This window comes from Caretta caretta, chromosome 21 (genome assembly GCF_965140235.1).
Source record: "Caretta caretta isolate rCarCar2 chromosome 21, rCarCar1.hap1, whole genome shotgun sequence".
NCBI lineage: Eukaryota > Metazoa > Chordata > Testudines > Cheloniidae > Caretta > Caretta caretta.
This window is the reverse complement of record NC_134226.1, coordinates 19,076,082-19,089,695: the sequence shown is the minus strand read 5'-3', so window position 1 is coordinate 19,089,695 and position 13,614 is coordinate 19,076,082. Positions and strand designations below refer to the sequence as shown.

Genomic DNA, 13,614 nt, shown 5'->3' with positions numbered 1-13,614 from the left:
GTTGCCAGTTTGCCCCATAACTTTAGTGCACTGAACTTACCAGGAAAGAAAAAACGGTCACCTATCTTTTGTAACTGTGGTTATTCGAGATGCGTTGCTCATGTCCATTCCATTCTAGGAACGTGTGCGCCTGCGTGAAGTTGTCAGAGACTTTTACCTTAGCAGTATCCGTAGCGTCGGCTGTGGTGCCCCCTTGAGTGCCGCACTCATGCAGTGGTATATTAGGTGCCAACGACCTTACGCCCTCTCATTTCCTTCTTGCCAGCAACTCCGACAGAAGGGTAAGAATGGGTAATGCAATGGACATGAGCAACACATCTCAAAGAACAACTGTTACAAAAGGTAGGTATCCGGTTTTTCTGCTTCGAGTGTTTTCTCATGTGGATTCCATTTTAGGTGACTTGAAGTGTGTTCATAGAATCATAGAATATCAGGGTTGGAAGGGACCTCAGGAGGTCATCTAGTCCAACCCCCTGCTCAAAAGCAGGACCAATCCCCAATTAAATCATCCCAGCCAGGGCTTTGTCAAGCCTGACCTTAAAAACTTCTAAGGAAGGAGATTCCACCACCTCCCTAGGCAACGCATTTCAGTGTTTCACCACCCTCCTAGTGAAAAAGTTTTTCCTAATATCCAACCTAAACCTCCCCCACTGCAACTTGAGACCATTACTCCTTGTCCTGTCCTCTTCTACCACTGAGAATAGTCTAGAACCATCCTCTCTGGAACCACCTCTCAGGTAGTTGAAAGCAGCTATCAAATCCCCCCTCATTCTTCTCTTCTGCAGGCTAAACAATCCCAGTTCCCTCAGCCTCTCCTCATAACTCATGTGTTCCAGACCCCTAATCATTTTTGTTGCCCTTCGCTGGACTCTCTCCAATTTATCCACATCCTTCTTGTAGTGTGGGGCCCAAAACTGGACACAGTACTCCAGATGAGGCCTCACCAATGTCGAATAGAGGGGGACGATCACGTCCCTCAATCTACTCGCTATGCCCCTACTTATACATCCCAAAATGCCATTGGCCTTCTTGGCAACAAGGGCACACTGCTGACTCATATCCAGCTTCTCGTCCACTGTCACCCCTAGGTCCTTTTCCGCAGAACTGCTGCCTAGCCATTCGGTCCCTAGTCTGTAGCTGTGCATTGGGTTCTTCCGTCCTAAGTGCAGGACCCTGCACTTATCCTTATTGAACCTCATCAGATTTCTTTTGGCCCAGTCCTCCAATTTGTCTAGGTCCCTCTGTATCCTACCCTGCCCTCCAGCATATCTACCACTCCTCCCAGTTTAGTATCATCCGCAAATTTGCTGAGAGTGCAATCTACACCATCCTCCAGATCATTTATGAAGATATTGAACAAAACCAGCCCCAGGACCGACCCCTGGGGCACTCCACTTGACACCGGCTGCCAACTAGACATGGAGCCATTGATCACTACCCGTTGAGCCCGACAATCTAGCCAACTTTCTACCCACCTTATAGTCATTCATCCAGCCCGTACTTCTTTAACTTGGTGACCAGAATACTGTGGGAGACCGTGTCAAAAGCTTTGCTAAAGTCAAGAAACAATACATCCACTGTTTTCAAAGATAATGGCCAATGGCTCTGCAATCACAGCCGCCAATTCCTTTAGCACTCTCGGATGCAACGCGTCCGGCCCCATGGACTTGTGCATGTCCAGCTTTTCTAAATAGTCCCTAACCACCTCTTTCTCCACAGAGGGCTGGCCACCTACTCCCCTGTGATGGCTGTGATGTCCAGCGCAGCAGTCTGGGAGCTGACCTTGTTCGTGAAGACAGAGGCAAAAAAAGCTTTGAGTACATTAGCTTTTTCCACATCCTCTGTCACTAGGTTGCCTCCCTCATTCAGTTAGGGGCCCACACTTTCCTTGGCTTTCTTCTTGTTGCCAACATACCTGAAGAAATCCTTCTTGCTACTCAGCTTGTTCTCAGCTTAGATTTAAGTTGTGCTGCTACTGATCTCTTTGCATTATAGAGGAAGGTTAAACCTAACACTCACCAAACTATTAAACTTATTCTTCTTTGAGTGCTTGCTCATGTCAATTCCATTCCAGGTATGTGCGCACCCATGTGCACAGTTGTCAGAGACTTTTGCCTTAGCGGTATCCGTAGGGTCAGCTGTGGCGCCCCCTTGAGTGCAGGTGGGCTTGGAGTTCACAGTTTGGCAGCTTGTAGTACTGCTCTACCCAAGTCAGCATTGTCCCAGACTTGCTGGGTAAGTGGGTAGTGGGACGTGAGCGTATGGACAGACGACCAGGTGGCCACCCTAAAGATGTCCTGGATAGGCACTTGGGTGAGAAAGGCTACCGAAGAGGCCTGCGCCCTGGTCGAATGGTCCATTACAATCGCCGTGGGTTACACCTTCGCCTGATCATAACAGTAGCAAATGCAGGCGGTGATCCAAGAAGAAAGTCTTTGACGACCTTTCATCCTGTCGGCCACTGCGACGAACAATTCCATTAACTTGCAGAATGGGTTGGTCCTTTCAATGTAGAAGGCTAATGCTCTCCAGATGTCTAGGGAATGCAGCCTACACTCCCTTCTCCAACTTATGTGGCTTTGGAAAAAAGACAGGTAAGAAAATGTCCTGGCTCGTATGAAACAGAGACCACCCTGGGCAGAAAGGCCAGGTGTGGCCTCATCTGGACTTTGTCTTTGTAAAGGACAGCACAGGGCAATTCCATGGTGAGCGCCTTAATCTCGGTGACCCAGCGGGCAGATGTTACTGCGACCAGGAACGCAACCTTCCAGGACAGGAGAAGGAGAAAGCAGAAAGCCAGAGGCTCAAAGTGGAGGACCCATGAGCCACAACAGCACCAGATTCAGGTCCCACGGAAGAACGGGGTCCTTGACATATAGATAAGAGCGCTCAAGGCCCTTGAGGAACCTGACCTTTATGTCCTGGGCCAAAACTGACCTACCCTCGAGTAGGGGAAGGGGAGAGAAAACCTTTTGTAGTGATAAACACCCATTTTTTCATGGTCTGTGTGTATAAAAACATCCTCACTGTATTTTCCACTTTATGCATCTGATGAAGTGAGCTGTAGCTCACGAAAGCTTATGCTCAAATAAATTGGTTAGTCTCTAAGGTGCCACAAGTACTCCTTTTCTTTTTAGAACATAGTTGCTGTGTTGTCTGTTAGGACTTGGACCACATTGCTTACTATGTGAGCTAGGAAGGCTTGGCAGGCCAGGCGAATTGCTTTGAGTTCCCTGATGTTGATATGGAGGAAGTGATTGTGACTGGACCAGCGACCTTGCATGCTGAGATCGCACAGTTGGGCTCCCCACCCCAGCGCCGATGCATCGGAGATGAGTGTTACCGATGGGGAAGGAGCTACGAAGGGGACTCCTGCCAACTCCTGTCTTGGTGAGTAATGAGGACCTCATAGAGGAAATGGTTGTAGGGGATAATCTTGGCTCAAGTGATCATGAGCTAATTCAGTTCAAACTGAATGGAAGGATTAACAAAAATAAATCTGCAACTAGGGTTTTTGATTTCAAAAGGGCTGACTTTCAAAAATTAAGGAAATTAGTTAGGGAAGTGGATTGGACTGAAGAATTTATGGGTTTAAAGGTAGAGGAGGCCTGGGATTATTTTAAATTAAAGCTGCAGAAGCTATCGGAAGCCTGCATCCCAAGAAAGGGGAAAAAATTCATAGGCAGGAGTTGTAGACCAAGCTGGATGAGCAAGCATCTTAGAGAGGTAATTAAGAAAAAGCAGAAAGCATATAGGGAGTGGAAGAAGGGAGGGATCAGTAAGGAAAGCTACCTTATTGAGGTCAGAATATGTAGGGATAAAGTGAGACAGGCTAAAAGTCAAGTAGAGTTGGACCTTGCAAAGGGAATTAAAACCAATAGTAAAAGGTTCTATAGTCATATAAATAGGAAGAAAACAAAGAAAGAAGAAGTGGGACCGCTAAAAACTGAGGATGGAGTGGAGGTCAAGGATAATCTAGGCATGGCCCAATATCTAAACAAATACTTTGCCTCAGTCTTTAATAAGACTAAAGAGGATCTTAGGGATAATGGTAGCATGATAAATGGGAATGAGGATATGGAGGTAGACATCACCATATCTGAGGTAGAAGCGAAACTCAAACAGCTTAATGGGACTAAATCGGGGGGCCCAGATAATCTTCATCCAAGAATATTAAAAGAATTGGCACAAGAAATTGCAAGCCCATTAGCAAGAATTTTTAATGAATCTGTAAACTCAGGGGTTGTACCGTATGATTGGAGAATTGCTAACATAGTTCCTATTTTTAAGAAAGGGAAAAAAAGTGATCCAAGTAATTATAGGCCTGTTAGTTTGACATCTGTAGTATGCAAGGTCTTGGAAAAAATTTTGAAGGAGAAGGTAGTTAAGGACATTGAAGTCAATGGTAAATGGGACAAAATACAACATGGTTTTACAAAAGGTAGATCGTGCCAAACCAACCTGATCTCCTTCTTTGAGAGAGTAACAGATTTTTTAGATAAAGGAAACGCAGTGGATCTAATTTACTTAGATTTTAGTAAGGCGTTTGATACTGTGCCACATGGGGAATTATTAGTTAAATTGGATAAGATGGGCATCAATAGGAAAATTGAAAGGTGGATAGGGAATTGGTTAAAGGGGAGACTACAACGGGTCCTACTGAAAGGTGAACTGTCAAGTTGGAGGGAGGTTACCAGTGGAGTTCCTCAAGGATCAGTTTTGGGACCAATCTTATTTAATCTTTTTATTACTGACCTGGGCACAAAAAGTGGGAGTGTGCTAATAAAGTTTGCAGATGATACAAAGCTGGGAGGTATTGCTAATTTAGAGAAGGACAGGGATACCCTACAGGAGGATCTGGATGACCTTGTAAACTGGAGTAATAGGAATAGGATGAAATTTAATAGTGAGAAGTGTAAGGTCATGCATTTAGGGATTAATAACAAGAATTTTAGTTATAAGCTAGGGACACATCAACTAGAAGTAACGGAGGAGGAAAAGGACCTTGGAGTATTGGTTGATCATAGGATGACTATGAGCTGCCAATGTGATATGGCTGTGAAAAAAGCTAATGTCATCTTGGGATGCATCAGGAGAGGTATTTCCAGTAGGGATAAGGAGGTTTTAGTACCGTTATATAAGGCACTGGTGAGACCTCACCTGGAATACTGTGTGCAGTTCTGGTCTCCCATGTTTAAGAAGGATGAATTCAAACTGGAACAGGTACAGAGAAGGGCTACTGGGATGATCCGAGGAATGGAAAACTTGTCTTATGAAAGGAGACTCAGGGAGCTTGGCTTGTTTAGCCTAACTAAAAGAAGGTTGAGGGGAGATATGATTGCTCTCTATAAATATATCAGAGGGATAAATACCAGAGAGGGAGAGGAATTATTTAAACTCAGTACCAATGTGGACACAAGAACAAATGGATATAAACTGGCCACTAGGAAATTTAGATTAGAAATTAGACGAAGGTTTCTAACCATCAGAGGAGTGAAGTTTTGGAATAGCCTTCCGAGGGAAGTAGTGGGGGCAAAAGATCTATCTTGCTTTAAGATTAAACTCGATAAGTTTATGGAGGAGATGGTATGATGGGATAACATGGTTTTGGTAATTAAATATTCATGGTAAATAGGCCCAATGGCCTGTGATGGGTTTTTAGATGGGGTAAGATCCAAGTTACCCGGGAAAGAATTTTCTGTAGTATCTGGCTGATGAATATTGCCCATATGCTCAGGGTTTAGCTGATCGCCATATTTGGGGTCGGGAAGGAATTTTCCTCCAGGGCAGATTGGAAGGCCCTGGAGGTTTTTCGCCTTCCTCTGTAGCATGGGGCACGGGTCACTTGCTGGAGGATTCTCTGCTCCTTGAGGTCTTCAAACTACAATTTGAGGACTTCAATAGCACAGATATAGGTGTGAGGTCTTTTTTAGGAGTGGTGGGTGAAATTCTGTGGCCTGCATTGTGCAGGAGGTCAGACTAGATGATCATAATGGTCCCTTCTGGCCTAAATATCTATGAATCTATGAAACACCGATGTAGGATCCTGCCACCAGGTGAGACAGACAGTCCACAGGCCAGAATCCGGACCACCCGGTCCATGCTGTGCCAGTTGGGGATGTAGACCAATGCCAACCACGCCTGCAGGGACCTGAGGCGGACCAAGTAAGTGCAGGCCACCATGTGTCCCAATAACCACAGGCATGTGTGAGCGGTGGTGGGAGGGTGGGCTTGCATGTACACGGTGAAGTCCGCCATGACTTGGAACTGAACCTCAGGGAGGAAGGCTCTGGCACGAGTAGAGTCTAGGACCACTCCAATGAATTCTATGCACTGCACTGTGGATAAGGTTGACTTTATCTTGTTTATTAACAGTCCCAGGTCGTGACAGGAGGAACAGACCAGATCAAGATGCCGCCGTACCTGATCCTAGGATCATAGAACTGGAAGGGACCTCAAGAGGTCATCCAGTCCAATCCTCTGCACTCGTGGCAGGACTAATTATCTCAACCATTCCTGACAAGTGTTTGTCTAACCTGCTCTTAAAAATCTCCAATGATGGAGATTCTACAACCTCCCTAGGCAATTTATTCCAGTGCTTAACCACCCTGACAGTTGGGAAGTTTTTCCTAATGTCCAACCTAAACCTCCCTTGCTGCAATTTAAGCCCATTGCTTCTTGTACTATCCTCAGAGGTTAAGAAAAATTTTTCTTCCTCCTCCTTGTAACAACCTTTTACATACTTGAAAACTTATGTCCCCTCTCAGTCTTCTCTTTTCCAGACTAAACAAACCCAGTTTTTTCAATCTTCCCTCATAGGTGATGTTTTCTAGACCTTTAATCATTTTTGTTGCTCTTTTCTGGACTCTCTCCAATTTGTCCACATCCTTCCTGAAATGTGGCACCCAGAGCTGGACACAATACTCCAGTTGGGGTCTAATCAGCATGGAGTAGAGCAGAAGAATTACTTCTCGTGTCTTGCTTACAACACTCCTGCTAATACATCCCAGAAAGATGTTTGCTTTTTTTGCAACAGTGTTACACTGTTGACTCATATTTAGCTTGTGGTCCACTATGACCCACAGATCCCTTTCTACAGTAATCCTTCCTAGGCAGTCATTTCCCATTTTTTATGTGCGCAACTGATTGTTCCTTCCTAAATGAATACTTTGTATTTGTCCTTATTGAATTTCATCCTGTTTACTTCAGACCATTTCTCCAGTTTGTCCAGATCATTTTGAAATTTTAATCCTATCCTCCAAAGCACTTGTAACCCCTTCCAGCTTGATATCATCTGCAAACTTTAAAAGTGTACTCTCTGTGACATTATCTAAATCATTGATCAAGATATTGAACAGAACCAGACCCAGAACTGATCCCTGCACTTGTTATGCCCTTCCAGCATGACTGAACCACTGATAACTACTCTCTGGGAACCATTTTCCAACCAGTTATGTGCCCACCTTATAGAGGATCTATAAGGTTGTATTTCCCTAGTTTGTTTATGAGAAGGTCATGAGAGACAGTACCAAAAGCCTTACTAAAGTCAAGATATACCACATTTACCATTTCTTCCCTATCCACAAGGCTTGTTACCCTGTCAAAGAAAGCTATCAGGTTGGTTTGACACGATTTGTTCTTGACAAATCCATGCTGAATGTTACTTATCAGCTTCTCATCTTCTAGATGTTTTCTCCATTATCTTTCCAGGTACAGAAGTTAAGCTGACCGGTCTAATTTCCCGGGTTGTCCTTATTTCCCTTTTTATAGATGGGCACTATATTTGCCCTTTTCCAGTCTTCTGGAATCTCTCCAGTCTTCCATGACTTCTCAAAGATAATCCTTAATGGCTCAGATATCTCCTCAGTCAATTCCTTGAGTATTCTAGGATGCATTTCACCAGGCCCTGGTGACTTGAAGACAGCCGGGACTCTAACTACCAGCTAACCTAACACTTGACCTAATGGCTAACTAAATACCTACAAACTATGTACAAAGAAGATAACAAAAGCTGTAAAGAACTGCTAATGCTCTTGTGATCTGTAAGACAAAGCGCTCCAACTGTCATGGGGAGTAATAAGAAACTGAGAGGGCATATAGTTGGTGGTGCCTAATATACCAACACATGAGCATGGCACTCAAGCAGGCGCCACAGCCAACCCTACAGATACCACTAAGGCAAAAATCTCTGACAACTGCATGCGGGCGCGCGCGCACACACACACCCCTAGAATAGAATCAACACAAGCAAGTACTCGAAGAAAAATAAGTTTAATAATCTGGTGAGTGTTAGGTTTAACCCTCCTCTATAATGCAAAGAGATCAGTTGAGGCACAACTTAAATCTAAGCTTCACACTTCAAGTTCTTGGATGCTGTATCAAGCACTAAAACCCAGCTTTCACTGGGAAAACAGGTGTAGAGATTGAAGTTCTGAAAAGTCCATTCTAGACAGGGTATCACATTTCAGTTGATTTTCCTCTTGTCCCTACTGTTTATGTGGATTCTATTACACTATTGTGAAGACACCTAACATCTTTTGAGAAACCCTGAACAATTACCTTGTACAGTGCTTTGAAACAGTAAATATAAATGATAATCACTTCCATGAGCTGTGTTCACCAGTTCTCGCATTTTAAATCTCTCCCAACTCCTTCCCTATGAATTCTTTAAAGTACATTCTACAGTCAGCTGCGCATCTGCTCTTGCACAAAAAAGATGAGGCAGTAAGAGGAAAAAAACCCAGACTGTTTCCAGTTCTGCAATTGTTTTCCTACCTCTCCATATACAGAGCTGCCATTTAGCAAAGGAGGAAGAGATTTCAGTCCAGCATTGGAGCAGAGTTGGTTTCTTGTTCCAGCTGGCTTACAATTTACCCCACCACCAAGTGCACCTAGCTACAAAATATAACGGGGCAAGCAGCTAATATGCTGTAGAGATAGTACAAGCATTTGGCTTATGAACTATCTTACCTGACTTTGCCTTCATATTGTCCATAGAACAAATGCTGCCGACTCATCCATTCAGCCATTACAAATTCCAAAGCAGGCTTGCCAGTTGGCCCAGGGAGACTACTCAGGAACTCTAACAAGGGCTCCAGCTGGGAGTGAACCAGGTGAGCAAATACCATGATCAAGGACTACAAAAGAAAAAAGAACACTAGCTGTACATATGTAATAACCTAACAATTAAGTGTTTTCTCTTTACCAAACCCCCGGAGGCTTCATGCGTTTGCTAACACTAAAAGGCATACAGATCCCTGCAAGCCTGTCCACTAGCCAAGAAAGCAAGTGAATTAGAGTAGGAGCGAGTGCTTGCCACCTTATTTAGCCCACAGAACGAGACAGGACAAATTAAACTACTCACCTGCATCTGAAACCCATAAGCCCTCCTAAAGCAAGGACAAAAATGACTAAACCAGGAGAGCTGGCACTGGGCTCTCCACCAGAAAAAATGATATATATCACGGTAGCACCTAGAAGATGCAACAAAGATCAGGGCACCATTGTGCTGGATGCTGTAACATATAGGCAGAGACAGCCCCTGCCCTGAAGAGCTTCCAACCTAAACAGACAAGAGAGACAGAGTGGGAGAAAGGCTCTCATCCCTTTTCCGGTTGAGGCATAGACATTAAGTCACTTGCCCACAGACATACACCAAGTCTATCTCCCAAGTCCTAGCCCAGTGCTTTCACCGCAAGACTATACTCATTCCCCCTTCTCATGAAACCCAACCCAGTAGCATTTCGCCAGTGGAGATGAACCACCTGGCTTAGTAACAGCTTTGTCCACCTTCCTAAAACTTTCAGTTTTTGGTTACACGGTGTAGCTTTCCAAGGTTCTGACTCAAAGACCAAGCAGTTAAAAATGAACAATATTCTTAAACTTTAATAAGAAAAGCAGGAATCTAAGTTTTTTTAAATAGACTGTTTGTTTGATTAGAATGCAGCTGCACAGCTTCTTCAGATTCCCAGGGTCTTGGGACACTGACCTGAAAAGTGCACTACAGAAGTCACAGGACTACAAGTATCTCCACCTGTCCCACTTCAGTGGGCACGAGGATGAGATTTTTGCAACTGACCAACGGGAAAGGTGCTGTTAGCAACTGCAAACAAATGCTTTTACATTCTTAAAAAGGAATATTTTATCCCTCTCACTACCCTACTGCTATACTTGGGGACAGCTGTCATAAAAACACCTCCTCTCCTCCTGAGCAGGCAGCAAAATAAAGGACATTTGGCGTACACTGTATTAAGGGGCTTCAGACAGGGTAGGGTAGAGCATAAAAGTAATGACCTAGGAAGATCTTATTTTTCCTCACACTCCAGCACTATCAATGTATAGATTTTTAAGGCTAGTAGGATCATTATGATGATCTAGTTTCACAAACAGAATTTCACCTACTTATTCCTGCACCAAACCCAGTAACTTCTGGTGGAGTTAGAGCAGTGTTTCCCATGTGGAGGGTCCTGGATCCACTAGTGGGTCACAGAAGGGTCTAAGTGGGTTGCATATATCCTGGAGGCGCTCCCTTCCACCCTAGGGCTCTCACTTCCCCCAGATAGCAGCGTAGGGAGAGGGATCTGGGCAGTAGTAGTCCAGAGAAAGTGGCCAGAGCCAGCGAGTGGCTAGTCAACCGCCTAGTAGCAATCACAGCCCCTCTGCAGGGAGAGAGGGATCAGCTGGGGCTCCAAGAGGGGTCAGAGGTGGGAAAGTGAGAGCAATAGGGCTGGAGGAGCCAAGCAGGTGGCTTGGAGGGCTGAGGAGAACCAGGAATAATGGTGGGTCCCCCAAAAAGAACAAAATGTAGTTGGTGGGTTGCCTTAGTAGAAAGTTTGAGAACCACTGAGCTAGAGTACCTTTTAGAAACAACTCCCATCTTGATTGATGGAGAAGACATCATCCTTAGGTGAGTTGTTCTAACAGTCAATTATCGTCTGTTAAAAATGTGCACCTTATTTCTACTCTTAATCCATTTAGTCTCAGCTTCCAGAAACTAGATCTTGTTATGCATTTGAGTGCTATATTAAAAATCCAGATGCTATCAAATCTTCCTGTTTATACATCTTAGGACTGCATTAGCTCTCTTCACCAACTGAACATGAGCTCCCAATGGGATGCTGTGGCAATACACCATGATCCCTATACCCTTTGCAGAGTCATTGCTTCTAGGACACAGTCCCCCTATTCTGTGAGTAGGGCCTACATTCTTTTTTCTTAGATGACCTTGCATTTGGCTGCATTAAAATATATTTCAATGACCCTAGTTTACCAGCATTGTTTTGTGTAACAGATAATAAAACAAGACATAGTATTCCAGTAACGGCTTCACTACTGTGTTATATAGTGGTAACACCATCTCTTTACTTCTACTTGATATTTGCCTACTTACTGTTCTGTAAGAAAACACCACTCAACTTCTAGAAGAGACTAAGAGATATTTCTAGATCTCAAGTACACCTCAACTGAAATTTCAGTAAGAAGTGCCAAAGTCAGGAGATGGCTTACAACATACGTGATGAAAGGCTTTAAATTCATATTCCTTTGATCCCTCAAGGCAGGAAACTATGTCCACAGGATAGCCATTTTTGTAGCATACCTAGAATCTGCAATTGCATAGGTAGTGGATTCGCAGGCATGTAATGTAAACTTATACTTTAGTTCCTGAAACTTGGAACCATTGTTTCCAGTGGCCTCCCAGCCTGCTCACCTGCATTACACTGAGTGTCTCTGCTTGTTGCATTTTGCTAAGGATTGCTCTCAGAATCTGGTCCAGGTTTTCTCCCAGCTCACTTCCTGCCTTGGAAATCAGTGTGGAGACTAGTCTGCCCACAAAGGCAGCTGTGAACTCTGAGGTCCGTGGATCCAGGAGTTGGCTCACCACCTGCATGACATACCACAGCCCATTGTGGCCTTGCTCATCATGCCATTGTGCAATCTGTTCTAGTGCTACTGAGACGTATGCACGCAGACACTCACCACCATTCTGAATACAAGAGAGAGAATTACTGTGTTAGAACTGTCAGACTCTCAAAACCAACTATATGTTGTGGGCACCCCCAAGTAACCAAGGAGAAAACCCATTTCACCACAGCACAAAGCACTTTAAACAGGAAGAAAGAATTAGTAAACAAGATGCGTGTGATGGGTAAAATGGTGGCAGTTGTGAGAAATCCAGTGCTCAGAAGACCTGGAGTGCAAGTATCTGCAATTCTGTTTCATTAATCTAGTATGCAGATACATTCCAAGAGATTCCAAACAGCTAGAGTCCGGGGTAGCTAGAGAGTAGTATGAGGGGCAAACATGACCCAGATTTCTACAGTAAAGCGCTCTGTTTCAAAAAAGATTGCAGTTCAGCAATCCGGCATACCGTATTCACCTTATTCTCGCTGGAGCACTGCTCAACGTGACCTCTTTCCATGGGCCCCACCCACGTGAGAAACGGAAGTTGGAACCACAAAGTTGCTTTTCTCTGTTTGAAGGTCACGGTGAGTAACTGACCCACCTTGGTCTATTCACAAACATGTTTAAGAAGCTGGAAGGCTCAAAAGGCCTTGCTTCCTATAACCCTGAAAGTCCCAATTCCTTGCTTAGAGCTGCTATGATGACCTCCTCAGGCAGCAGCAGGGGCTATCGGTAGGTGGAGCACAAAAGGTGCTCGTGCCCCTTCCCTACTCACCTGAAAAGGCTCTGGGAGTATGGTGGAGGGGCAAAGGAAGAAAATATGGTGAGGCAGGAACTGGCCAGGATGGGGGAGCAGCAGAAAAGCAACCACTACTCAGAGAGAGTTAGGTGTTCCGAGGAAATCAGGGACCAATAGCAGGCAGTGAAGCCTGCCTGAGCATTTCCACTCGCCCTGCTTCTTTAGCCACTTTCCTTTGATAAATGCTGTCAACAGGTGCAAGAGGGGAACTGGGATCAAATCTGTTTTTCCCCCTTGCCTCCTGTTTTCCCCCACTCAAATTAACAGGAGACTTGCCTACTATGAAGCAAGGCCTGGGCTCCCCAGGCTGAGGCTGCTTTGACAGAAAGCCTCTGCCAGGCAGGTTAATTACAAGAGAAAAAAGGGACATGTTCATGGCATGCTCCAGAGTCCTAAAGAGAAAAGACCAAGACTGGTCCTGCCCTGCCAGTTAAAAGGAGGGTTAGCAAAACTCACCACAGGCACCAAAATGAAGATGGCAGCAATTATTTATAAAAGATAGGAATAGCACTCAGGCTTCTGGCAAACCACCAGTGCGGCTGCTGGTGGGGTCAGACTGAGCCCCCACAAGGCAAAATGACCCCTTAAAGCAGGGGTGGGCAAACTTTTTGGCCGTAGGGCCACATCGGGTACAGAAATTGTATGGAGGGCCAGGTAGAGAAGGCTGGGGGAGGCTATGCCATCCCAAACAACAAGGTGTGGCCTGGCCCCTGCCCCCATTCCAGCCCCCCGGAACTCCCACCCCCATCCAACCGCCCCCCCCCCCCCCGGACTCCTGCATCCTATCCAAACACCCCTGCTCTCTGTCCCCTGACCATTCCCCCGGGACGCCCATCCCCTATCCAATCCCCCCTGCTCCTCACCCCCTGACCATCCCTGGAGCCTCCCCCGCCCCCTATCCAACCCTCCCTGCT

At 45.2% G+C, this 13,614-nt stretch overlaps 1 protein-coding gene across 5 annotated transcripts in view; it reads right to left on the bottom strand.

Moving 5' to 3' along the window:
* IPO9 (importin 9) overlaps positions 1 to 13,614 on the bottom strand; it is a 169,755-nt gene that overhangs the window by 27,595 nt on the left and 128,546 nt on the right. For 3 of the 5 annotated variants that reach the window (XM_075122089.1, XM_075122091.1, XM_075122090.1), the window contains exons 18-20: positions 11,708 to 11,983; positions 9,365 to 9,562; positions 8,971 to 9,137 (exon numbers count right to left, since the gene is read on the bottom strand). In XM_075122089.1, coding sequence (XP_074978190.1) covers positions 8,971 to 9,137; positions 9,365 to 9,562; positions 11,708 to 11,983 — 641 coding nt within the window. The remainder of the gene's footprint in view (positions 1 to 8,970; positions 9,138 to 9,364; positions 9,563 to 11,707; positions 11,984 to 13,614) is intronic. The other 2 variants (XM_048826617.2, XM_048826620.2) reach the window with 1 other exon arrangement.